At 40.0% G+C, this 27,773-nt stretch overlaps 1 protein-coding gene across 1 annotated transcript in view; it reads right to left on the bottom strand.

The window, feature by feature from the left end:
• Positions 1–27,773, bottom strand: part of TTN (titin) — a 379,890-nt gene that overhangs the window by 328,893 nt on the left and 23,224 nt on the right. The window contains exons 4-25 of the mRNA XM_078681496.1: positions 26,541–26,828; positions 24,831–24,916; positions 24,496–24,740; positions 23,029–23,260; positions 22,559–22,810; positions 22,142–22,279; positions 21,798–21,926; positions 20,689–20,952; positions 20,459–20,584; positions 19,320–19,592; positions 18,953–19,018; positions 17,128–17,386; positions 14,011–14,071; positions 13,681–13,896; positions 12,380–12,522; positions 11,376–11,533; positions 11,042–11,272; positions 9,536–9,780; positions 2,489–2,709; positions 2,228–2,392; positions 1,944–2,112; positions 164–1,854 (exon numbers count right to left, since the gene is read on the bottom strand). Coding sequence (XP_078537622.1) covers positions 164–1,854; positions 1,944–2,112; positions 2,228–2,392; positions 2,489–2,709; positions 9,536–9,780; positions 11,042–11,272; positions 11,376–11,533; positions 12,380–12,522; positions 13,681–13,896; positions 14,011–14,071; positions 17,128–17,386; positions 18,953–19,018; positions 19,320–19,592; positions 20,459–20,584; positions 20,689–20,952; positions 21,798–21,926; positions 22,142–22,279; positions 22,559–22,810; positions 23,029–23,260; positions 24,496–24,740; positions 24,831–24,916; positions 26,541–26,828 — 5,658 coding nt within the window. The remainder of the gene's footprint in view (positions 1–163; positions 1,855–1,943; positions 2,113–2,227; positions 2,393–2,488; positions 2,710–9,535; positions 9,781–11,041; positions 11,273–11,375; positions 11,534–12,379; positions 12,523–13,680; positions 13,897–14,010; positions 14,072–17,127; positions 17,387–18,952; positions 19,019–19,319; positions 19,593–20,458; positions 20,585–20,688; positions 20,953–21,797; positions 21,927–22,141; positions 22,280–22,558; positions 22,811–23,028; positions 23,261–24,495; positions 24,741–24,830; positions 24,917–26,540; positions 26,829–27,773) is intronic.

Below are 27,773 nucleotides of genomic sequence, written 5' to 3'. Positions count from 1 at the left end.
TGACATTTTAGGGAAAGACATAAAATGACGTGTGTGGTTAATTGAGCCTTGAAAAATAACCAGGAGTTAGATGCCTTTCTCATTTGAGAACGAGAAGTAATGTTTCAAATGGCCAGAGTGAGAAACCTAAAGTTAACATAAAGAACTCCATACATTACATTACCTTGAACCAGTAGGAATGCATGGCTTGACGTTTCACCAGCTACATTGCTTGCTTTCACCATGATGCTGGCAGAGTCTTCTGCAATGACATCTCTGATCACCAACTCACAGACATTATCTTCGGGCCAAAACCAAAAAATGCGATCAGATCTCTCAATTTTGACGCCGTTTTTGAACCACTGGCATTCAGGGTCTGGTTTCCCCACTACTCTCAGGCGGAAGTGGGCCTCATCACCCTGGGCAACTGTTTGGCTCTGAATACGTTCAAAGATTTTGGGAGCCTCCATACTCGGTGAAAGCTCAATCCGGTCTGGTTTGAAAGTGGGAATGGTGATACTTCCTTCCAAAATAAGTGCCTGCTTCTCTTCTTCTGTAAGTTCTTTTGTGTGGTGAAGAAGGTCTTCTTTTGTCTTTTTTAGCATTTCTTCATAAGCTTCATCTTTTCTGCGAGACTTGAGTTCAACAGCTGTAATTGCTTCATAATATCCCTCCTCTGTTCTACGCTTGAATTTACTGCGCAGCTCTTCACTCTCTTCAGTTTTCTTTTCATGAGTTATCCTTTCTGTACGTTTCAGCTTCACAAACTCTTTGGTTGTAGTTTCGGTCAGTTTGTCCTCTTTTTTCACTTCAAACTGAAGTTTTCCAGGCTCAGGTGCTGGAGACACAAATTTAGAATCAGGTGCTCGGCGAAGAACAGATCGGAAGTCTTCTTTCTGTTGTATCTCCAACTTAACTGCATGTTCGGCTACGCCATCTGGATTTTCTGCAGTGAGTTTAACCTCTCCTGAGTCATACGATTTACAGTCAACAATTTCAAGATAATAGATACCATCATATTTGAGCCTGAACCTTTTGCTTTTGCGAATGAGCTGCCCGTTCAGGTACCAGTTGACCTTTGGCTGAGGATATCCAGTCACACGACAGCGGAAACGAGCAATCTCTCCCTCAAAGACTCTTGCTGGCTCGGGAAATAAAACAATTTCTGGTTTCTGTTTTTCCCTTTCACCATCTGACACTCCAGCAAGAGCACCTTCATGGGCCATCCTTTCTAGTTCTTCAATGCGTTGCATTCCACGCCTGCCCTCAGGTAACTGAGATTCTTCAACAAGGCTCTTCTCATCTTTCACTATAAGAGTAGCTGATGTATGATCAGTTCCATACTTATTAGTAGCCTTACAAGTGATAACACCACTGTCTCTGGGGTATGCTACTTCATAATCCAGACTGCAATATCCAAACTCATTAACCATACGGAGTCTATTGGCAGCGTCAAGAGGTCTGCCATCATGAAGCCATTCAACAACCATTGTTGGATCTCCAATTGGTGTAAGTCTGCACTCAAAGTGTGATGGCCCAAAACGCTTGAGCCTTAGTGAAGTGAGCTTTTTCTTGAAGAATGGTTTTTGCTGTTTTTCTTTGTCATAAAGATCTCCCTCTTCCCATTGCTCTTGTCCATAGCGCAAGTGAAGTGGTTCTAGCTCTGGGGCAGCAATCTCCTTTGCTTTGTATGTCCCCTTTGGAATGATTAGTTTTCTTTCTGGTGCTGGTTCGGCAAATTCAGCCTCAACATTAACTTTACATCTTGTTGTGTCGCGTCCAGCTTTATTAATGGCAGTTGCAGTGTACCAGGCTGCATCTCTGTTGGTCGTGCATTCAATCTTGAGTGCAGCTTCCCCTTTTGTCCCCTCAATTCTACGAAAGAAAATATTGCAATTATGGTATGAAACAATAAAAATGTGCCTTCTGTTTTCTTCTTTGACTATTTTATTAAAAATACTTACTTTATGGTTGGGAATTTATGTGGCACAATAATGTCACTGTTCTTCAACCATACTATGTCAGGATTAGGGTTGCCCACTGCTTTTACTGCCATTTCTAATTGAGAACCTTCTTTCACATTGACATTCTTCAATTTTTCCACAAATTGTGGTCTTAGTAAGTGTTCCTTTGCTGAAATGACAAACATATTTAAAAATGTAAAATACTCTAAAATTTTGCTGTTTTCTAAAACACACTCTAAAATTATGCTGTGTTCTAAAAATATTGTTTTTAAAGGTGTAAATACCTTCCACAGTCAGGGTCATGGAGACTGAAGTTTTGCCAGCCCTGTTTTGGGCAATTACTGTCCATTCACCCGAATCAGGTGGAAGAGCCGGAACAACAATCAGTGACTGTGTGCCATCTTCTTTGATGACAATTTTATGCGTGTAATCATTGACAACTTGTTGACCTGTGTGAACAAAATATTTTGTATCGCATGAGGTTCACCAAATGAGACAGTTGTTTTAACATTTGTGAAACGATATTGACTATATTTAATACATACCATTATGAAACCAGAAGGTGTCTGGCATAGGTCTTCCAACAACTTTGAGATCAAATCTTGCAGTCTGTCCCTCAGCACACTTGAATGAGGCTGGTTTCAACACAAAAACAGGTTTGTACAGTCTCTCAAGCTGCGCTTCATCAGTTTCGTCTAGCCTGCGTGCTGGAGAGCGTGCAGGGGAACGCCCTGGAGATCGACTTGGGGAACGTGGGGAAACAGATCTGAAAAGAGAAACAAACAACATATTGACTCCCAGTAATTTCTGCAATTAAAACATTCAACATAATAATCCCATTTCACACAGGCACAATTAATTTTTCCAGAATAGCATACTGTGTGAAAGTCATCCTATTTGACCTGATCACGCCCATTTTTTGACTTTTACTGGTGGTAACTGACTCTGACTGCACCCTGGGCTCTGCTCGTCCGGGCCAGTGTGCTGATTACAAGAGTATATGGTTATTTGGTGTAATTACAATTGGCACTAACAACTTAACAGTAAGTACCTAGTATATGGTAAAGCATGTAGGTCTAGAGGCCCAGCAGCTTTGAGGCACTTTAGTGTGCACTACTGTTTTGCCTGCAGTCATTTTAAAAGTTAGCCCTGCTTTGCAAGCTGCTTTTAAATTGAAATTGAATGCACATTCGCTTTTGGATTTAAGGTACTTGCCAAGTATTAAGCTATCTTATGATATATAAGTAACCCCTATGGTCTAGCTAGGTGCCATGTAAAAATATGTAGGGGCATTTTAAAAGATGTTTTATATGACCTGGTGAGGGGAAAGCTACCACTTTCATTTTTCCTCCATTCTAGCTCTTTAACGCCTTGGGATAACATGGAAATACTGTAATACAGGATACCTATTGACAGGAGTGAGCTAAAATAATATTTCAAGGACTTAACAGTTTGGTAATGATAAATCTAACAATTTGCCACTGTTGTATTTGTCATAACCAATACAGAAAATAAGTTAGAGAACCTTCTTTTCTGTTATGGAACCTTCTTTTCTGTGAGCCAACATCCAGCCTTCTAGCAGCCTCTCCTGATTGGGCAGCCCTTAACAGGTGTAGCCAAACGACGTTGATGAGGTAATAAGTGACAAAGGTTATCTGATGGGGGGAGCTCCGCAGCTGCAGAGGCCATGACAGGGGCTGGGTAAATTAAACTGGGCTTCAAATAAAGCAGGACCCCTCAGCCAGATGGTAGCCCCAAGAGTGGAATTTGCAGGTCTCTAGAAGAAGGGTTAAGAGAAATGAGCAACACCAGTGGGTTGGCTTAGCCAGGTCTTACTCCCTAGGAGAGGAAATCTCCATCTTGAATAGTGCAGTGCTGTGGGGCATGCCACACTTTGGAAGAAGCGATTATGCTTCTGGGTGGCACCCTGTACCCCATTGGTCAGGGGTGCCCACCTGCTTGTCACCCCATAACATTGAAAAAATATGTGAGAGCTGTATAGCAACTCGGATCTGCGACCTGAACCTACAAGAAGAAGAAGTGCCCTGCTGGAACCCTGGTCTGCACTCCAAAGGCTTACACTTTGAAGGACTGTGCCTGCTGTACACTTAGAACTACAGCCCTGAGGACTTTGCCTTGCTTCAAAAAGGATTAAAGAGTGGACTCCCTGAGAGCAACAGGGTAACAGAGCTTCCCTGCACCATCTCCCTCTAGACGTGCCCAGTCTTGAGTGTGTCCAGTGGACTTTTAAGGGTTTGGCAAGGTGCATTGTTGGCACTGTAGTCCCTGTTGGAGAGGCCCGCTTGACGTAAAGAAAAAATCTCCAGAAAAGTTTATAAGAGCGAAGGTCAAATTTTGACCTTGGCCTTCCATTTAGTGTATCTGATCAGAGCTCCATCGTGATCAGCATCAAACTCTGAATGTGCAATCAGATGTCCTAATGCAGCGCTATATGTTATTAAGCACTAGAAAGTGTTTATTCTTTAAAAATCTTATCTCTGGTTCCCTATATTGAATTTTTGTCAGCTTGGTGTCATTTTCATCATACAAATATTTCCTATTTTTATACATTGGTTGTAGATTTGTATTGTGTGTTGTGTCTTACGTATTTGGTTTATATATGTTTTAAATGCTTCACACATCTGTCTCCTAAGTTAAGCCTGCCGGCTCGTTGCCTGCTACCAAGGGTTGAGAAAGGGAATAATTTATTGAGACCTTGTCTGGACCTTATATTACATTTTTGGCCTTATTGCCAGTGGTTGGTGCATACTTACCCCTACTAATAATCCACCTTCCAACACATACACATTTAAAATAAAGGCTGTACATGCAATAATAATTAATAATAGGTTACAAATACCAATCAATGCACCCACATGAGAATATTGTCAAATGTGTAGTATTGTAAATTAATGTAGAATTTCATTCAATTTGCAAATATTATGTAGTAGATAAGGCGGGATACTCCATGCATCAGCCTACATGAGCTAATATAAGCTAAATAATGAGATTGTTAAACAGGGTAAACCAAGAATGCCTAGTGCAAGAATTGTGTGTCTTGGTCTTTCTGACAGAGCCAGAATGCAGACACTTTGGGCCTAATTACGATGTTGGTCTGACACCGTAGCAGAAATAGGACCCCAGACAAGGAGTCGGCGGTTCCGCTGCCATCATTACAATTGTGACGGTCGTAAAGTGTATGTTTTCTATTGCAGCTTGAGCTGTGGGTTGCAGCACAGGTCACAATAGCAAAAATACACTTTCAAAACATCCATGCACCATGTGGCAGGCACCTTGTGGTGCCTGCCACACGATGTGTGGCTGTTTGGGAGGCACCATAGGTGCCCGCCAGACCCAATAGTGGAAAGCCAGGGGGGGAATGGGGCCCTGTTAAGGGGCCCCCAACTCAATTTCCAACCGTCTTTTCAGGCGGCAGAATACGACATTGTAATCCCAACGGCGGACCGCAGGCTGGCTCCGCTGTCCATTTGGGGTAACAGCTCTGATGGACTCTGTATTATAATATGGAGTTTGGACAGAAACCTATGATGCCGCGCGGGAAAGCCTCCAAGGAGCTGTTGGGTGGCTTTCCGCCCGACATCAGAATGAACCCCTGTGTGATCAAATGGCATACTGTTTCATGTCAAGAGGCTTGTTCTGACAAAGGTGAACTCAAACAAATGTAAAATGAATCTGGGGCTTTGGGTAGACCAGTGATATGCATGATCCAATGCTCTCATGACCATAACAATCTACAGGTTACTTAGATGTTTATTAATGTGACACATGCCATTCAACGGCTGCTTGTCATTGCACAAGAAATTACAGTGAACCTACAAGTTGTTTATTCCTACCTTGAAAAGACACTGCTTGAAAGGTACTGGGAAATAGCTGTGCTATATGTTGTAAGTCACTTTGTGAAACTCAAAAGCTTTATCACTTTGAGTGCCAAAATGTGCTTCAAAAGAAGAAGCTGTTACACCAGCTTTACCAGCAAATGAATGGCTCCTGGAATGTGTTCCTTTTAAATTCCTGGGTCACAAAAAACAAACCATGCTTGACCTAATTGATGTAAGGCAGCGGCTCTTAACCTGGGGTCTGCATGAGTACTAAGAGGGTCCGAGACTGTTTAGAAATTCAAATAATATTAGTAGATTAGCACATTATATATACATAAAATGCAAAATTGAAAAAGATAAAATGCTCTGCAAATGTTAAGAATTTGCAATTGGAGCCTAAAAATGAAGTTACTACCAGCTTGTTTTGCAGGAGCAGGGCAATTATAGAAAACAGAATCTAATATAACTGGTTGATTCCCTCAATCGAAGCACTGGAACAAATCAACAAAAATGCCATATGCATTGGGAGCAAATAAAACAAAACCATAAGCTAGAATCTAGCCTATTGCTTAATCTTTGAGAAATAAAACTGAACGTTGAAAAGATCATAGTCTCTCATTCAGAGAATAAAAGTTTTTAATTATTCATCTGATCTATATGTGTTTCTACATTTTGTGTACTGTTTGAAATTCAAATCATAGAAATTGCTTAGGATGGGGTCCCGAGCTTCCAACAGTGAATGAGCGGGGTTCACAGAAGTTAAAAGGTTAAGAACCACTGATCTAAGGTAAGTGGGACTAAAATCTTAAATGGGTCTGATAAATAGATGCAACTTTTAAAGTAATGGCACAATTAGAGCATCAACTGATTTAAGACAAAACCACAAGAGATGCTTTCCTGCAATTTAGGTCTAATACAATTGCAATTTATTGAGTGGGGTTTGAACGAAACCCAAAAAAAATAAACTCGGTTGTGTGGCAGTATGATGTTCCTATGCATAGCACATCTATGGAGGGCAGACAAAGAATGGCTCAGAATAATTTAGCTCTGAAGAAGGTGGTTGACCTTCAGCACCACTTGATGTAACTGTGTATCAAGCATGCACATATGATGGTTAGAATACAGAAATGTGTTCATGCTCTTTATCCTGTGCTCAACCTGACAAAAAGAACTACTGATGTATGTTATGTTAAAAAATTATTTCTATAGCGCAACATACACCGGGTAGGTTTCTTGGCGCTTAGGGACAGGGCGCTGCGCAAAAGTAGGTTAGACGAAATAGGCTGACATGAATAGCCAGGTTTTCGGCTGCTTCCTAAATTGAAAATGGTTGTCAGTTAGTCGTAGGGAGATAGGGAGAGAGTTCCAGAGCGGGGGAGCCAGCGTTGAGAAACACAGCCCGCCATGTTTATTTCGTTTATATCTTGGGGTGCTCAGGAGGCAGTGGCAGGATGATCGAAGGCTGCGAGAGGGACTGTATTTCTTGATCTTACTGGATATGAATGCCGGGCCGGTGTCCGTCAGAGCTTTGTGGACAATACAGCCTAATTTAAATGCACAATGTTGGCTCACAGGGAGCCAATGCAGTTGTTGCAGCAGGGGGTTGACATGATGGCGAGAAGAAAGTTGGAAGATAAGCCTAGCTGCATGGTTCTGTATCAGTTGTAGGCGTTGCACTTGATAGGCTGGGATGCCGGCATACAGTGAATTTGCATAATCCAGTCTGGAAATGATTAGCGCCTGGACTACCAGAGTGGCTGCTTTTTTTGAGAGGAATCTTTTTATCTTCTTTATTTTCCGCAGCATAAAGAAGCAAGCAGAAACCACTGAGTTGATTTGTGGGTTCATAGATAGATCCTTGCCTATTGTGATCCCCAGGCTCTTCGCCGTTACTGCCGGGGCGGGAGGAGATCCCAAGTGGATAGGCCAAAAGTTGGAATTCCAAGGGCTGTTGTTACCGCCAGTCAGGATCAACTCTGTTTTGTTCGGGTTTAACTTAAGTTGGTTCTGGTTCATCCAGTTGCTAATATAAGTCATAGTATCCCGCAAGTGGGATTCCGATGAACTGATGGAATGTGGATTGAAAATTAGTTGCAGATCATCTGCATAGTTGAAAACCAGCACGTTCCTCTCCCTCAAGGCATTGATCAAAGGTTGCATGTAGAGATTAAACAAAAGGGGAGATAAGAAGGAGCCCTGCGGGACTCCACAAGGGAGTCTGCCTTTCGTGGAACAGTAATGGCCCAGGCGAACAGATTGAAACCTGTCTGACAGAAACGATTGGAGCCATTTCAGTGCTATACCTCCGACCCCTGCACTTCGGACACGGTCGACCAAGATGTTGTGGTCGACCGTGTCAAATGCTGCCGAGAGATCAAGGAGAATTAGGGCCTGTGAGATGTTTTGATCTGCTCCTCTGCGAAGATCATCCATGACCGACAGGATGACTGTTTCGGTCGAGTGGGCGGGACGGAATCCAGCCTGGTTGGAATCTAAAAGAGAAGATGCTTCTACAAAGGAGCTCAGGCATCCTGCTACATGAGACTCCAAGATCTTGCCAGGATAGGGTAAGAGGGAGATAGGGAGATAGGGCGGTAATTACTCATGACCAGGGGGTTTGCGCCAGGTTTCTTCAGGATAGCAATAATCTCTGCCACTTTAAAGGACTCCGGGACCTGTCCACTGCTAAGAGAAGAATTGAGGAGAGAAATAGGGGGTTCAGGGCAGGCCGTGAACGCTTCACGCAAGATGTGGGGAGGGCCGCTATCGAGAGGGGAGCCTGACTTGACTTTAATCATTAGTTCAAAGAAAGAATCAAAAGTAATAGGTGAAAATTGACTAAAAGCAACAGGGGTTTGGCAGCTGGGGCTAGGAGTGAAGGAAGTGTTAGAGTGAGGAATGCTTAATTTTATTACAGTGATTTTGTCGAAGAAATAATGGTTTAATTAATCACAGAGCTGCTGAGATGGGAAACATCCTTTACAATGCAACTTTTACCACGCAGTGCCTTTACGACGCAACTTTTACAACGCAAACCATTACAACGCGTTGCGCTGGGGGGCGCTCTAGGATAGGGAATAAGTTTAATTTACTATCCAACACCTTCCCTAGTGTCGACGGGGACTGGAGTTGGAATAGTAAATTAAACTATTCACTATCCAGCACCCCAAAGCGATATGCGTTGTAAAGGTTTGCGATGTAAAAACCGCTTTGTAAAGGCATGCGATGTAACAGTATGCGTTGTAATGTCATACATCCGCTGAGATTGCTCGGGCTGTAGCGTTACTCTGGCCGGGCTAGTTAATTCCTCTACAATAGCAAAGATTTCCTTTGCCTTGTTAGCTGAATTCGCAATTTTTACGGAGAAATACTGCTGTCTGAACAATATGCTCCGCATATTTAATTTTCCATAAACCTTTACCTGGTTCTGCTTTCTCTACTAATTGCAAGGAAACCCATTTGCTGGAAGCTATGTGTAAAGGGCTTGATATTGTTTGAAAGTAAAAAGGTAAATGAAAGATTGCCCTTTAATAATGCTTTGGGTGTGATTGCATTGGAGACTGGGTTGCATGCCTTCTCTCATCACGATATTTCTTTAGAAGATGCTTACAAGAATATTTGTAGTTTACTATACCCTGTGTAAAATGAATGGTGGAATTAATGTAACATATATCAAACATGTACAGGCAATGCATTTTCTGTAGTGCAGATACAAATATGCAAATATATACAGAATGCCACACATACACTTACCGAATTCTTTTAACTGCATCTGGAGTGGGCAAGTACCCTGGAGCACCAGCTGGTGCAGAGGGTTCTACGTACAATTTCCCAGAGCAGATCGCATTTCCCTTCACATGACTGGCAAAGGCAGTGTATATCCCCTCATCTTCAGGTGAGAGAACAGGTATCCGCAGACTTGCTCTGCCATCTTGCAAAACATCCATTTGGTACCGTGCACTTTGCTTAATGCGTCTACCATCTTTGTACCAAGCAATCTTTGGTAGAAAAAAGAAATGTGCCGTAGTATTAAGAACACATATGTGACAAAACAGTCAATAGTGAACAAGTGAATAGAATCGAGAGATTAAAGTCTCCTATGATTTGCCTATGCTTATTATTACAAATTCATATTCTATTTGCATACTGGTTGGCGGTACTTTACAGCTGCACCAATCAGGTTTTAAGTGGGAACACTTGGTAGTACACTATATGTAAATATATCTCATAAGCACTCTTTAAAGAAACCCTGAATCCCATCAGTATTCATCCCTCATGGACTGTCGAAAACTATCATGCTCTTTTTGGCAAGGTTATTCTCTTACTTGATTAATTTGGAACAATAAATATTATCACACCTACTTAGTTGATTTCCGATTGGTTCAAGCTGTATTGCAACTGTGAGTTTACACAAAGCGTTTACGCAATAGCTTGACTAGTTTTTTTCAATTTCACAGTTTGTAACCCTTTTTAATGTTTACCCAGTAATAATGCTTGTTATCTTGAGGTGCTCTACTTGGATGTCGCTAATATATATATATATATATATATATACACGATTTTGCACAAACATCTTTCACCTCAGCTGCCAAGTGGTAAATCTGCTACACAAAAGTCACTAAATTAATTAAGAAATGGTGCCATGTGTAGAATACCAATCTATAGTTGGTATAGAATTTGAAGAAATTTAAAGGAAATCCATCACATATGAATACTGTCAAATATAATAGAAAACCTTATTTAAATGCTTCTTTGAGTCTTTTATTCAATAGTTTTAAAGTAATTTGTAAACCATTTCGAACTGGCAAATATTATACCAATGAAGTCAAATTAAATTAGCTCAGGGAAGTATATTCAAGTAAAACAATATAAACTGTTGGAAAAATTGAAGGAAACATTAGATCAATCAAATTGAGATTATATATGGTATAAATTGTAAGTGCACAGTTTATAAGGGAAAAACTCTGCCTTCGTATCTGAACACAGTCTGTTGTTTCTTTTAATTTGGGGATACTAATTAAATTTTCTATAGTACAGGTTACATCAGGGAATCTATTCATAAAGTGATTTCAATAACTTTCGAAAGTTGTTAGCCATTTAGTGATGTATGCTTGGTTTAACCACTCCCTTAATACATTTTTCAGATATTTCTGGTGATTGATATCTTATTTTGACATCAGTATGTGTTCTTGTTATTACATGAAGTAGTTTATTACATAATATTTCTACAGTAGACGTTTACAAACAAATAAATCATACCTTTGGCAATGGGTAGCCAGACATTTTACAATGAAAGGTAACACCCATTCCTTCCAATATTCTGTAGCTTTTTAATCTTATATCAAATCTTGCTTCAGTTGTTTCAGATTCAGAAATGTCAACCATCATTTCTTCACCATCCTCTTCAAGAAGTTCTTCTAAGGTTGTTTTTATAATGCTACATTCAATTTCCCTGATTAGTCTTTCTTCAAATGAAGAGATGTGTAATTCCTGCAAATAGATAAAGGATATTATTCATCTTCAAGACAGCATAGGGGAACATATAAACATAATCAATATATACTAAAGTGCAACACAGAAATGGTGAACATACATGTACTTCTTTGAATGAGAAAGTATCTTTTCCCATTTTCTTCCTTATCAATGCTTGCTCTTTTTCATATTCTGTTAATGGAATTTCCGGAGCCTCTTCTGCAATTTTTGGTTCTTGAACAAATGCAGTTAATTGTGTTACGTATGATTCATATTGAGCTAGAAGTGAAAGATACGTTGAAAGATTAGAACATAAAAAATACATTTGCAATTTTACAGCATTAACAAAACCAATGTGCAGAACAATTGATAAAAAATACTAAAGTATGTTGACTTTTAATTTAAATGAACACGTAAGTGTTTTAATGAATGTCAAGAGGGTAGGACGGATTTGATTTACAATGAATGATTAGATTAGTGTTGTGTTCTTATACCTGACTCTGCTTTCCAAATTTTTTAAATCAATGTTAGGAAAAGTAGTGCTAGAGCGTTTCATGTATAATATTTAGAGAAACTCTGATAATTTGTCATTTGAGGGTTTCATTGAATTCCCAGGAAACATTCTACAGCTGTCTGAATGGGAAAAGGTCACAACCTTACAGAATTTATTCTTTAGGGATAACCTTCGCAATGTCATGACTCTCTAAATACAAATCGGTTATGCCAATCATACTTAACTTTGTGAAGTTGTGCACAACATCTACTATAATACAATTCTGGTGTAATATGCCTAATGTTATGCACTGAAAAACAAACAACATCTCATAATTTCATTCCTGTTGCTTAGTGAACCACTGCTGGTTCAGGTTTGCCCCCAGTGGTTCTATGCATGAGAAGTAGAAATGGAAACCATGCAACATAGTCAGCATTTAATATAGAATGGGGGCATAGATATCAGATGCTTTGTTTTTCAACAAATACTTTGCATTTACAAAACAGTAGCACCAGGTTGCCCTTAGGGATGATTGCGAAATCTATATTATACTATTACATGATGCAACATAACATGTGTGTCCTATGATTAATATATTCTTTTCTTTAATTTTTAATTATGTTTGATTTTACCTTCTTCCAGTAAATCGGCTGAAGCTGATGTTTCTCCATGTTTGTTACGAATAACAATACTGTACTCTCCTGCATCATCTGCAAAGGTCATAGATATTTCCAGCTTACACTCTCCGGTATCCTTGTTGTAGCTAACTTTGTATCTTTAAGGAAAAAAGATAAAGTATCCAACATTTTAATTATTACCACGTTATGTTTGGCACCAGGCAAGTCACTATTCTCATGTGTAAGTAATATACGTTTACGGATCATTTCAACAGTGTTTTAAGAAAGCTGTTGGGTAACTTATAGCATCTTGCTTTTATTTTGTCTCAAGGGCCAATTTATATTGCCAAAAATCATAAATCTAGTCTTCACAGATTTCATCCTTCAGATTGTGTAGACCTTCAATATGCTTTGCAAAATGTAAAACCATAAACACATAAACCTACAACAAATCACAGGGTGGTGCTCACACACTTATCCCTAAGCAGACGTTATTCCACAGGAAAAAGGTCTGTCTGTTTACCGTTTTTTTTCATAAGGCTTACAGTTTTTTATTTCTCTCCCCAAAATAAAATATATTTTTTTCTGTGAGAGAACCCAGAACCCAACACTGCCATAAAGCCTACTATATGTTGTTAAAAGATTTAGATGTGTACATAGAATGGTAAAATACATAAGACTACATGTTGAAATGCGTGTGCGTTATAATGGTGGCAGATTCTCAAACGTTGTAAATGCATTTGAGATTTTAACATTATGCTAGTTCTGATTCTGTGACATGGAATGTAGCATTTCGAAACATAAATATATTCTGTGTACACACATGTGAATGGGTGCAAAATAATTTGTGAATTTAACCCTAAGTGATTATCAATATAGGATTCAAAGGCAGCCATAGCTTTACAGACCACTGTGTTCTCTACCATCACAGTGACAGCCCACTGTTCTTTGATGGATGGCCAGCATTAGCCAACCGATAATTATGATTATAACTAGGACTCTGTAATTAACAGTCTATCTAAATGAGTTAAGGGTCTTTCATAGGATTTGAGGAAATGGATCAGAATATTTTAAGCTGCTGCCAACATACAAGTATATTTCAGCTATTACATTTCACAACATATTTTGATGAACTGTCAAAAAAGGTATAGTTCATAATGTCCTATCTAACTAATGGATGTATCATTGTAGGCATCGAGTTCTTTGTAGTGCCCTTCTCTTTTTTTTCTTCGTATCCTATTCATGTTGAGTAGATTAACATCAAGTTAGCAGAACAGGTGATTGGATGTATAATATATTATAATTCGTGAAGGTACCTGTATCCAGTGTTAAGAGGAACACCAGCTTTTTTCCAATAAATGTGTGGTTTTGGGGATCCGCCAATCTGACAGTCAAACACAACACTTCCTCCTTCAACTAACTTCTGTTCAGTTGGTTTTCTGACAAAGAATGGAGCAACACCTTCTGTGGGCTCGGTTGGCTCAGCAACAATGGGAAGCTCCACATCCATTTCCTTAGCTGGCTCTTCAAAGCTGTAAATTTACAAATGTATAAATAAATTGTTTCCTGTGACATCCAATTCCAAATTAATTGAAATGTGTGCGAAAAGAAATGCAGTTTGAGAAATGGAGATGCAGAATAATTACCCTTTTTCATCAGTGACCATTTTCTCAGGAATGGTTTCTCTGCTCTCAAACTCTTCAGAAACTAAAAAGTGAATAAACATTCAATATTTGAAATTCTATATGAACTGAACAGGTAAGGACACTCCACTACAAATCCAAACACGCGGACAAAATAATGTTCTGAATTGAAATCCAATGTTTGAATACTCAGATTTTTAGAAAACATTTGGAAAAGGACACTGTGTTACATCCATGGACACTTGTTCAGGACATCATAAAACAGGAGTGTGAGTTTGCAGTGATTGAAAATGTGTTTAGGTTTGCAAGGGAAAATAATAATTTGCTAAACTCCAACTGGAATAAATTCATAAATGGTACATAATGTGAAATAAAAAGCAATCATCCTTACCTAACCAACCTTTCCCTATATGGATTAAAAAACATGAAGATGGGCATAATGAGTTATGTTTCTCTTCAGATATTGTGAAAGTGTTTGTAAAATGTATATATTAATTAGAGCATACTACTTTACTAAGAACATCACAAAACTTAAATTAATGCCTTGAGAAAATGCATCAGCAAAACGTGTCAGTTGTAAAGATACAAATCAATAAATGGATATACAATCCAAGACTACTAAATACACAAATAATTCTTCCTTGTAAGGTACAAAGTGGAAGAGCATCAGAATGCTTTCTTCTATTCAACTGGTAGAATTTGACAAAGAGTTGCAGTCAGTAGGCATCCTATTACACCCACTATCCATTGATTTGAAAGAGTAGTGCCAACCCCACAAAAGCTCCTCCATGCTAAGGCTCCTTATGTAGAGCTTTCAGCTCTGCTTTTTTAAGAGGCATTAAATAAAAAACATAAAAAGCTGTAAGAGCTGCAGTCTAAAGGCAGTGACATTTCTTGACGTGATGGTATGATTTGGTATTCCAAACTCTGATAAGCAGTGCAAACTTTGCCACTGAACAATATTTTCTGCTTAAGTGTACCACAATGAAATTACATTGATTTTCCATCCCAGCTGCCTTGTGAAGTGATTCTTGGTAGGTTTTCCAACAGAATATCAAGGAAACAATGTCACGGGGGCCTACTTAATAATCCCTTAATACTGCAACCAAATAACACAATAATTATTCATGTGGGCAACACTAATTGTAATTATATTGTTCTATGCGATGTGCTGATGCTAGCTTAATGATGTTAGTATGCCACCAAAATGTCTCACTTTTCTTTTCAGTGATTCTGCTTTAATTTTGGAGAATCTATGTGGATGTGTGATGGTTTTAAGCATCATCCAATGACACTACTGATACAAAAATAAAAACAAAATAATCATCCGAGACATTCAAGCACTGCATCAGCCCCATGTCATGCCCACATAGTTCTAACGTCAGAGAAAGGTGCAACCTCTTTTCCAGTGGAAAAAATGCAGAGGATGTGACACACATTGACAACACCAAGCTTATTTTATCCTTTACGCCTACCATCTTATGTAAAATCCCGAAGTGGTAAGCTTTCAAAGCCCTTTCTTTCACAGATCTCACTGACATACTCAACTCCCCCAAACCCATTTCTTATAAAGTAATGTCTTTCCCTCATCCTTCATCAGAGATCTCTGTAGGCACGCTCTTTCGTCCCTTACTCAGTGTTATCACTGCCTTTCTCACTAAAGGCATCTTCCCAGAAGCTCTCAAGCCCAGAACCTTGATGAACGTGCCAAATACCTTGTGATTATTCACCAACCATTCTTCAGAAAGATCATTACAAAAGCAGTTTATGTTTACCTCCAAGAGCACATCCGTGCTAACCATCTCCTGCACGACTACCTGTCTGGCTTCAGATCACGCTTCAGCACAGAGACTGCTATCATACACATTGTAAGAGATGCCCTCTTGACCACAGATGACTATAGTCCCTGCCTCCACATATTGCAGGACTTCTGACCTGACATTAAAATATATGAACATCCAAACCTCAGGCACACCCTGGAGTCTCAAATGGGATTCATTGGCAATGTTTTCTTCCTACCTTTCCAACAGTTACCATTTTTATCAAATGGGCACCCCCAGGTGCCAAAAGATTTATATCACCTTCAGAGAACCCCAGGGTTCCATACGTACTGTTGTAATTTTTAATCTCTAAATAAAGCAAATTTGTGCTCTTCTCGCATATAATGGTATCAAGATTTACCAATATGCGGATGATACACAACCCTACTTGAAAGTCTCATCTGCTTCAGATTTCCAATGCCTCAAACATTGGCTGCACATCATCCACACCTGGTTGTTCATCTCTTGCCTGAAGCTCAGCCTAACCAAGGAAGAATTCCTGTTATTTGCCAAGAGCAAACCAGCAAGAATGCAAACTTGGCATAAATTACATGAACCTTGACATTCTCGAACACCAACTTCCACTAAATTCTAAGGGCCAGATGTGTGAAAGCATTTAGCATTTCTTAACGGACCAAATAGCTATTTCGGGCAGTTAAGAAATGCTAAATGGCCTTGGGTTTGGGAATTGCAAAATGTGATTTCTACCCAGTAGAAATCACATTTTGCGATACCCAAATAAGAAATCGTAAATAGGGATTTCCTATTTGTGATTTCCTAAGCACACGTACAAAGCATTTCCTAAATGTGAGATGAGCTTTTAGGAAATGCAATTACCATTGACTTCAAATCGATGGTAACCATGTGCAATTTTAAAAAGCACTCCAAAATGCTTTTTTAAAGTCCTATAAAGTGGGCATGTGTGCACTTTACATGTGCACTACATTTTTTGGGGTGCATTAAAGAGGGCCTTAGGCTAAAAACCCCCTTGCAAGGGTAATGCAAAACCATACACACCTATGGGCCTCGAATGGTCTGGTATTTCCTAAATAGAGATTTCCTAATAGCGATTCCTTCTCTGTAGGAATCGCTATTAGGAAATCTCTATTTTTGTACATTGCAGTTTGCATTTCCTAAAAAGTGATATGGAAATATCACATACACACATAATTACATTTTCAATCATATTATATTTTTTAAAATTATTGCAAGATAAGATACACACTTGTATATTGTGTACCCAGGAAGAAACACATTTGTGTCATTGTTGTCTTTGGTCTTAAAACAATTGCTTACTTACCCTGGACAACTAAGTAGCAAGAAGTGCTGATGGTGCCAGCCTCATTTGTTGCAGTGCAAGTGAATCGTCCACTGTCTTCTGCAAAGGCTTCCCGAATCAGAAGGCGGGCATTGCATTCCTCAAAGGTAATTTGGAAGTCAATTGATGTTTCAATGCGATAATCCTCTCTGAACCACATCACTGTTGGAGATGGATGTCCGGAAAGCTGACATTCCAAAGTGACAGACTCACCCTCGATCACAGTCACATTTTTTAGACCCTAAAGTGAATAAGAAATACAATTTATCATTTGAATGTTTTTTGAGCTAGTGACTAATGTGTAAGCATGTTAGAATGCTAGAATTAGCAAACCCAAGGTTGCTACTGCCTGTTAACATTGGTGATGAGGGTATTGAGTTACCTTGTGTGGCCCAGCTGTCGATGATGAAGGGGTCTATATTTCCATTCATTCGTTTTGAGTGGATTTCTTTTTATTCATTTTTTCTGTTATTTCAGGTTCTATGCAGAGCAAATGGTATGAGCAGAGTCCCATGGGTTCCCTACCGTTTCTGCCCTTTCATTGTATCCATTCAAAAATCTTCTATAAGGTTGGGATTGGTGGCTTGTTTAATCAACCTAGGTGGATTCCATTGGCTGGGCTGTACAGATGTACACCACTCAAACCACCACAGCCACCCTGGCATCCACCCACTCCAGGGCACCCAACGATCCCTGCCCCCACCATCTCTTCCACCTCGGATCCAACCTAATCAGTACGGAACTCAGTAGCATCCTCGACACCTCCGTCTTTACACCAACCTTCCCAGATGTATGGAAACATGCAGAGGTCAGACCCCTCCTAAAGAAACCTTCTGCCGACACCAATGACCTCAAAAACGTTGTTGGGTTTTAAACCATGTAGGAACTTCTCAATCCATAGAAGGGGAATATAATTTGAAGTCCTGGGTAATTACTGGAAAGGCTAAGAGATGATGTCCCCTGTACAATGAATAGTAGTAGGAACAGGGTATGGATTGTTTTGCCATTTGCATGAGTGAGGAATGAACCATAGCCTAGTCATCATTCTCTTCCCCTAGTTCATCCCTGATCACACTCAATTGTCCTAACACTAAGGGGCCCATTAGGATGTCGGGCGGATTGCCCCCGCCAGGCTGGTGGTAGCCACCGCTGGCCTGGCGGGGGCAATCCGCCCGACATCCACTCCCAAATGCCCCCGCCATATTAGTATGGCGGGGGGACCACATGCGGACGGAAAGACCGTCCGCCGCTTTTCCGCCCCGGTCGCCTTGCGGCCGGGGCGGAAAAGGATTAATATGGTGGCGGTGTCTAATAGACACCGCCAGCTAGCCATATTATGATGGGCCAAATCGGATGCCTTTCCGTGGCGGCGATGCCGCCACGGAAAAGCATGTGGTTTTTACTCTGGGGGGCCCCTGCGGGCCCCCAGAGTGAAGATGTGGTGGGGTGCACACAGGGGGTACCTGTGGTACCCCCCAGCATTTGCATAAACAAAGCAGCAGGCACCGCGCGGTGCCTGCAGCTTTGTTTATGGAAATGCACACCTACATTTTTAACATTATGGCGGGCGGTGCAGTGAGCACTGCCCGCCACAATGTCAAAAATGGGGGATGCGCCCGCCACTGTGGCGGGCGCATCCTAATGCACACATCGGGACCCCCGCCCTTAAGGCGGGTGGTCCTGTTTTCCGCAAGTGTGCCCGCCATCCTAATGGGGGCCTAAATGTGGACAATGTGCACAGATAAACAGAAACATTAGCAGTTAAGATCAAACAGCAAATTTGAGCATTCTCCGACACACTACTTACTGATACTATGGTTGGAGGAGTCACAGGAATGTCTTTTGGTTCTGGTGTCTGTACAGGTTTCGCTACCTACAAAATAAAATAGAGTTATTAAAAAGTATCCAGAGCTCAAGAATTGAGGATATCACACAGTACCACATAAGAGTGTGTGAAGAAAATTGCTTCCTTGATAGGGACTACCAGCTGTTTGCGAACACATAATAAGGTTAAAAGCATAGGACAGCTTGACAAAACAACTACGTGTCGGGGAGACAGACATGAGTAGGGTCTAGGGTGGGACTTGTGGTGAGGGGGTGAGGTATACAAGTTAGAGTGCTGTAAGAGATTCTACTTTACATGTAGATTGAGCGCAAGTTACCGGATAACAAACCTCTGTTTTAATGTGCTTCGCTAATGGCTCTTCATAGGCCACATCAGTTGTAATGCTCACTTCCAGGTCTCGTTTCATCTCAAGATCATAACGTGTTTTATATGTCTCTGTTGTCTCTCCCAATGGGAAAGGCTGATATATCACCTTCTCTGGCACCCTTCTGGGCTCAGCTGGTTTTACAGAAGGAGGTCTCACTGGTTTTATGACCTTCTGAGCAATGGTTGATGTCAGCTCTTTTTCCAGAGTGGAAATCGCAGTCCCTGCTATGGAAACCTAACCAACCCAAGAGAAAAAGTGTTACACAGTTTGTCACTTTCTTTATCTCCTTTTTTTGTAAGATGCACTAGTCTCTTATCGGAAAAAGATGTTTCATCCACAAAGGATTCCACAAGTATTGTGAAATGTCCTTTTCTGACTGAGTCATTGGTAAACTGTCTTTCTTTATGCATTAGTCGTGTGTTAGCGGAGTTACTGCCACATGTTTTCAGAACTATATCACACAATTTGCTTTCTTTTGCACTTCTTCCTGGCACAGTTCTTCCCTGTGGATGGACTTGTGCGTCAGGATCATGCAGCGCATCTTTAAAGTCAAAAAGAAGTAATTGAAAGTGATAGTACTACTATGATTTGCAGAAATGGATTAGGCATGAACTACTTAAATGTAAAAAATAAATCAACGCGTAAAAAATTAGGAAAAAGCATAATTGTAAATTGCACTAAAGCATTGGTTTTGGCTATTAGAAGTGTGAAATTTGAGTATGATTATTGATGTAGTGCATGTTAATTATCAGCTGGTTTAGTATGCAGTATGAACACTGCAACATTAAGAGTTACATAGTCAGTGGGAGTAGTGTTAGATTAATAGCTGAAGGGTGGGTTCTATAGGGAAGGCGTCTACTTTCAATGGCTGGAAGTTGCAGGTCAGGCAGGTGATACTAAAACATCTTTTTAACAAATATGGGATTCGAATTACAAAGGAAAAGCATAGACGGAGAAAATACGAATGGCCAAAATGCTCAAGGCCAAGTGTGTTTTCGTTTTTTTGGGGGACTTTATCAAGGGCTATGTTTTTGTATGATAACCAGGGATTCATTTAGTTTGTGCCTGCTTGCCTGTCATGCTCTTCCACCACATCTTACCTCATAAGTATGGTCTGGTTTGGGAACAGTGATTTTGGCGACTGAGAAATGAGGAACTGGAGAATGGGGAGGTGGTTGGATCACGCGGACTGGTGGTTCAGCTGGTGGTTCTGGTGTTCTTTTAATCTACATGAACCAACAAGATTTTGTTGAGTGATCAGTGCTCACACAACACTGGAAAGGCAAGTCTTGATGTACTTCTAAAGACTTGGGTAAAAATTGAGGCTAACCTGCACGACAGGAGTCACCACAAAGGTTGTGGGAGGTTCTTTGATTTCAGGCATAACATGCACTGGGGCAGGTTTTACTGGCTTGGTGACAGTAGGGCGTTCAGGTGGGTGTTCAACTTTTTTCTCTGCTAAAACATGCTGCTTATATGTATACTCCAAACTCTCTCTGCCGTACTCTTCGGCCGGCTCTGGCTCTCTAATGCGGGCTACGTCAACTGCAGCAACAACCGTAGCCACAGCCTCAGCTTTTTTCCCTGTGCCGATCTAGACAAAGGTAGCATTTGAAAACTTAAGAGACTCGGTCACAGAAAAAAACCACATTGATTTATACAGGTAAACAATATACACCTTTACGCACACCAAGAATATATGTAACACTGAGGAATAACAAGAACGACGGAAGATGTTATGGAAGAAGAAAGAAGAAGTGGGAGGAAAACCAACAGTATTATTGCAGTGAAGATAGCTATAAAGAATGAGATAGAGCAAGTACCTTCAGAAACCAATTCAATAAAAGTCATTAAAGAGTTTACAACATGCAAGGGTATTCTACTGTTTCCTGCATTGGGGTCACTGTTGAACGAAACATATACACTATGTGTATCCATATTTTAACAAGTGGACAGGAAACGAATGCACACACACACACATAAAATGAATACTTTGCACATGTGAAAATGAAAGAGTGGACAGACATTCCATTTTCAGACAGACATACAATTCAAGTAGATATACCTAGATCCAGTGAAGGACAGAGCACCCAATAAGCCGTGAGTGGAGCGCTTGAATTAGTTGCAGGCTTGTGGACACAGCACGTCGTTGTTCTAAATTCCTAATATATAATTATGTAAACTAACATCTGGAGTTTTCTTGAGCGGTTCAAGTGATTTCCTTCAAATCAGTAAGAGAAATACAGGGTGTTTCGCATGCAGTGATTTTGTCCGAGTGTGCATGTGCAAACGCAATCACGTGACATTACCTAATTCTTGTGGATCCAGTGCAGGCAGAAACCACACAAGACTAGTGCTCCATATGTGCAGGCGTGCACCACTTGCGATAAAAAGAAATCTGTAGGCTATCAGTGTAACATACATGTGCTTTTTAACTACCTGAGCAGTAACTAACTGTGTGCTTGTCAACTGAGTGTCTGTCTGAAGAGTCTCGCGAGACCAGGCTTCCTCTAAAGCAGCCAGGACTGTGGCAACTGCTCCTGTTTTCTCGGGGCTATCGTCGATAATCTGGATAGTCGTGGCAAAATACAACATTAAACAAGCTTACTACATAATGCCATCAGGAAATATGCAAAGAACCACGTTAAAGGAGTCTTGCTTGGTGTTAGTAAGCACACGTGAAGAGATCTAATGATTGCGCAATACAGCAATATTCAAATGGTTCAATATAAAATTGCATAGAGTGTTCCAGTGACTTGTAAAAGGCCAGAGGGTGTATTCACCTTTTGCTGCGTCATATATATCGGTTCTCTTTTAGTCGATGTCTCTTCTAGAGTTCTTGTTACTGTCTCTTTCTGTACCGCTCTTTCAGTAGTAACGGATAAAGAAGCTATGGAGGTTTTCTCAGCTTCGATTCTGATCTGATATTTATAAGGGGAAAGAAAGGGTTTTCTTAAGAAGCTCTTTCAAGCGAAAGTAAAGGCAAACGATTATAGAAACCGAAATGGCACACGCGTTAAAAAAAACAAAGAAAGAAAGAAAACAAAGAAAAAGAAAAAAATTGAGGGGTGATAATGTGAGGACGGAATTGTTATATTTTGAAATCACTCAAACAGGTGTGTTAGGCATAGCTCTGGTTACGGTTGTTCTACTAGCTACAGGTGGAATGGTGGTAGCAGAGGAGCAAGGGTTCTTTCTACCTGTTCCTTTACAGGCTGAATATGGACTGCAGCAGGCAGAATATGGACTGCAGCAGGCGGAATATGGACTGCAGCAGGTGGAATGTGGACTGCAGCAGGCGGGATGTGGACTGCAGCAGGCGGAATATGGACTGCAGCCGGCCTTTTAGCAGCCTGCTCCAAGGCACTCAGAACGGGCTCTCTTTCTCTGGCCTGGTCAACAGCAGCGACCACGGTGGCCACAGCCACTGTTTTCCCAGTTTCTTTCAGAACCTACGTTATTTACATAAAAAGACATGCATTTCACAGATTGCACATAGAAAGCACAGATAAAATCAACATGAACCTTACAACAGATACTATATATACTATCCAGCATCTATCGTATACATAGGTGGTTATAGGACAAGGCTGGAGTCTCCGCTCCGGCTACAACACATAACACTGTGATGGACAAAGCCTACTGCGGCGTTCTATGGGATTCTCGTTACCTCTGGTGGAGCAGTGGGAGCTGTCCCCGGCTCCTGCCCTCTATATGTTCCTTCAAACTTTTCCTCGATTTTCGTGTGCATGGAGACTTTACTCGTTTCAGACACGTAGCTCTCTTGCTTCCATGGTGGAAGCGCATCTGCGGGGGTGGTGGGCTGTGCTTTACGGACCACCGCAGGAGATTTCACTGGTCGAATGGGTGACGTAGAGAGTCTTCCAGCCGGAGACACTGACCTAATCAATGAAATGAGGATTCAAGTGTCAATAGGACGAAGAAGAACAATTGCTGCACTAATTCCTTAAACAGATGTACAAAAAAAACTATTCTAATTGGCCCTCGATCTATGTGTTGGAAGCTTTATTGTTCCTTAAGCAAAGTTTAAGTCTTTTAATTTCTGTCTGATATTTGGTAGAAAGGACCCTACTGAAAGGAGAGAAAATATATATATATATATATAGACAAATGCACAGGGGTACATATGTACATACATATATATATATATATATATATATATATATATATATATATATATATATATATATATATATATATATATATATATATATATATATATATATATATACACACACACATATATATTTTTCAAGATTTTGGCGGTGTTGTAGGGTAGACCATATCTCTCCATCTACACTTGGGAACTATCCAGAGTTCCAGAGTCCTCTTATTAATATATATATATATATATATATATATATATATATATATATATATATATATATATATATATATATATATATATATAATTTATTTTTTATTTTTTTTGCAAACAACCTGATTGCATGAAGTCCTTTGGCCCGTTGACAGATGGCGAGATAGACGCCGAGCAGGTCCCTCGACAATTTTATCACCACACATCAGCTTTCTTCAAAGAAAATACTCGCACTCAGAGTATGCCACAGTTTATTAGCAAAGGCTACGCGTTTCGACAGCAAAAACTGTCATCAAGACAGTTTTTGCTGTCGAAACGCGTAGCCTTTGCTAATAAACTGTGGCATACTCTGAGTGCGAGTATTTTCTTTGAAGAAAGCTGATGTGTGGTGATATATATATATATATGTATATATTTATTTATTTATTTAGATATACATATAGATATATAGATAGATATAGAGGTACACATGCGTACATACATACTTAATAGCAATGATTGTTAATACACTAAGACCCTCAATTAGAGAGCCCACCTAATTTCGATGGGGCTGATAACACCAGCTACAGGTGCTTTAGATATTGAGTTGGCCAATTCTGTCTTCAAGTAGAACATGTTTATTATCATAATACTGATTCAGTCTAGTCCCTATCTTCAGTATCTCCTTGGGTTTACTTTCACCACACAGTGCATTGCCATATCAGGGCTTTCGTCTCTATAACAGTGATAAAGCAGTTCAAAATATTGAAAATAATGTGATACAGTTTTTGCAGAGTATGGTAAGTTTACATCGTTTACCTTACAGGTGATGGTATTGGCGCCTTCACTGATCGTACAGGTGAAGGGGACTGTCTAATAGGCGATGGAGACTGTTGACGTGCCATATGAACTTTAGCAGCAATCATTGGCGGCGTTGGCGACTTTGACGTAGGCTTTGGAGGTGTTCGAGGAGGCTGTTTGTGGTGCAGCTGCAGTCCTGAGCTGCCTTCTACAAGCATTTCAACAGTGGTTGTGGATCTAGCATCATAATGAGATTCAACCCTCTGTAATGCAAGTGAGAAACATCCATGTGAAACTCGTTTTCAAAATGAGCATCTTGTACCTCATAACTATTCAAGAGGATAAAGGTTTACCTGTTCTGTTCTTGTTTGTCTTGTTTGGGAAATCTGAGCAGTAGACACAAGTGTCTTTGTCTTTTTAGCGGGTATTTCTTCATCAGCTATGAAAATAAAAGTCAACAGCAGTCAAAAAACATGATGTAGGTTCCATGAGCCACAATTATGCATGTTCTTGGCTGGCTAAAACATTTTGAGGCTACCTTTATCAGTTATGATTTGTGTGATGCTGAGAACTATATAACATATTCAAGGAAAAGCTTTTCTGCAATCCTAATGTAATGAAAAGGTTAAACTTGTGTGAATTCATTTACTTCACATTTGTGCATCAGGTTACTAAATAGGTCCATGTGATCCACTAAATGACACCTGATTAGGTAGTGATAATGTCGCTTGAGAACCTTGTAGGGTTATACACAGTGTCTGTAATAACACTACAGGTAAAAGTATTTTTGGGAACATGTAATCTGTGGTGAAGACTGGCATATTTTGTATATAAAGGACGCCTCACACCCAGCAGCAAATTGTCAAAACACCTTTAAAACATACATTTAGCTTGTCTCTCTTTAGTACCGTGCCAGTGTGACTAATGTATTTACCAACACTTGCCCACCTGCTAGAGGAATCGTATCTGAACGCAAAGCATTTTTATTAACTATGTGAGTGTTTGGTTTATGTTTGAAGCTTAAGAAAAAAAAACGATTTTTAAAAAATTATTATAAAAGGACACAAACTGTGGGGTGAACCGAATCGGAGGACAAGAAATCTCATGAACTGTCAATCACATTGTTTTGCTAATCACAATTTTCAAAGTGGGCGCGGCCTGTGTGTGACAGTGAAGGTAAAGGCAACAGGTAGAACCAAGGCAAGTAACCAGTCCACGGGCAAATCCAAAAGAAGAAACTGAAGAATGGCTCCAGTGACAGAGTTAGGAAGGGGCAGGGGGCATGTGGATGGTAGACGTTGCTTAATATTAAACAGAAAGGTATTCTCAAAGCCCTTGGTTGATACCTGACTATAAGAAGTGGTATGGGATCCTTTTATTGACATAAATTGTGATCAATGGGATCGCTAGGGAGGGTGGCGGATGGGGACCGTGCTTCAGCCCTGTGTGTCCTTCTCTCCCAGCCCGACCACCACAGCTGGTGAATGTACCAGGAGGCACACAGTAAAACAGACACTGCACCTTGCAAAACATATTAATTCGTCCAAACACCTTTCATGGCTCTGCAGTTATATATATTTGTAGGTGGCCCCAGCACTTTTATCTGTGACCCAGTGTGTGCTCCCCTTAAACATCTATTCTAGAGACTCCAGCCGTTACGATGGAGTACTTGGTAGGCATATTGAATGTATATCACTTGATAAAATATCCTACGTTTGAACCTAATGGCTGATTGGCTGCTTTAGATGACGCCCTGGCAATTGGCATGGATATACTAGATAGACTGATACAAATATTAAAAGATTGCAAGAAGCTGGTGACTGTGGCAATGTGTTTTATCCAGTAGCCTCTATTTCACAGGTCTGTTCAATATGAATGAAGTTAAGAATACGTATGTAGGAAGAGAGAAGAATGTAAACTCTGTAATATTGATAGCTTGTCCAAATCTGTACATAAAACTGAAGGAATCACCACGCAACCAAGAGTATTCAACACACACAAGAAGCACAGTAACTTTAGTCTAGAGTACATGTTGGTTTGTGGGTGGAACGTGCAATCTGTACCTTGAACTGTGAGTTCAGCTGTGGAAGTGGCACGTCCGACACTATTCGTAGCATTTACTGAATAGGTTCCAGAATCTTCAGGATACGCTTCTGCAATTATTAAACTGTAGTGGTCTCCATCTTGTAAAATTTGAAAATCAGGGGAGCTCTGGATTTCAGCTCCCTCTCTGTAGAACTTCACCACAGGTGTAGGGATTCCAGTCACTCTTACGTTAAGGCGAACTTGGCTGCCTTGCCTTACTGTCAAGCTCTGTAGTCGTAGTATAAAGTTTGGAGGTGCTGTTTCAGCTGTAAGTTTGGGGAAATAAATCCCAGTCAACAAAATGTATCAATACAAACAATGAAGAAATGTATATTTATACAGATGATCGAAAGAAAACGTTCAAACAAATATGTCACAGTGGCATGTTGCTCAAGAATACTGGAATTATAGTTACATTTAATTACTTTCGTGGATTTTTATATTTTAGGGTGAGTACCATGTGAAGCAGCTTTCCAAATACTGAATCATCTCAGTTAGGGAAACAGTCATTTTATATATATATGGATGTAGAGATGGCATTTTCTAGGCTTAGGATGCGTATGGGATGCATTTTGAATGTAAATTTTAAGCATGACGGACCACAACGAAACTTGCAAGACAGCAGCTAAAGTGAGTGTCATTTTAGTTTTGAAAATGTTGCGAGGATTCGTCAAACGATGCCAAAGTAATTGCCAAATGAAAAACACACTCTTCTTATGGAAACTAGGCCCTAACTATACCTACGTACCTGCGGGTCTTTTTTTAAAAGGCTTTAGGGTAATTATAGGGTTTACGATAGCTATGGGTTTTTGGGCGGAAATGGAGATTTTAGGGTTAAGGTTGGGTATTGGTTTTGGTGTGGAAAGGGTAATCTTAGGGTTTGGGGTGGGTATGGGTTTTGGGATGGCAAAGGTAATTTAGGGTAGGTATGGGTTTTGGGGTGGCAAAGGTAATGTTAGGGTAGGTATGGATTGAGAGGTTGTGGGATTTTAAAGAGATTTTTATATGTGTGTGTTTTAACTATATATATATATATATATATATATATATATATATATATATATATATATATATATATATATATATATATATATATATATATATATATATATATATATATATATGTATATATACTATACATATAGATAAATAGATATATATATACACACACAAACACACACACTAACCAACCCCAATAGGCCACCCAGTGC

The sequence above is a fragment of the Lissotriton helveticus genome, chromosome 3_1 (assembly GCF_964261635.1).
Source record: "Lissotriton helveticus chromosome 3_1, aLisHel1.1, whole genome shotgun sequence".
Taxonomy (NCBI): domain Eukaryota; kingdom Metazoa; phylum Chordata; class Amphibia; order Caudata; family Salamandridae; genus Lissotriton; species Lissotriton helveticus.
The sequence above is the reverse complement of the archived record's forward strand: the minus strand, read 5'-3'. Positions and strand labels throughout refer to the sequence as shown.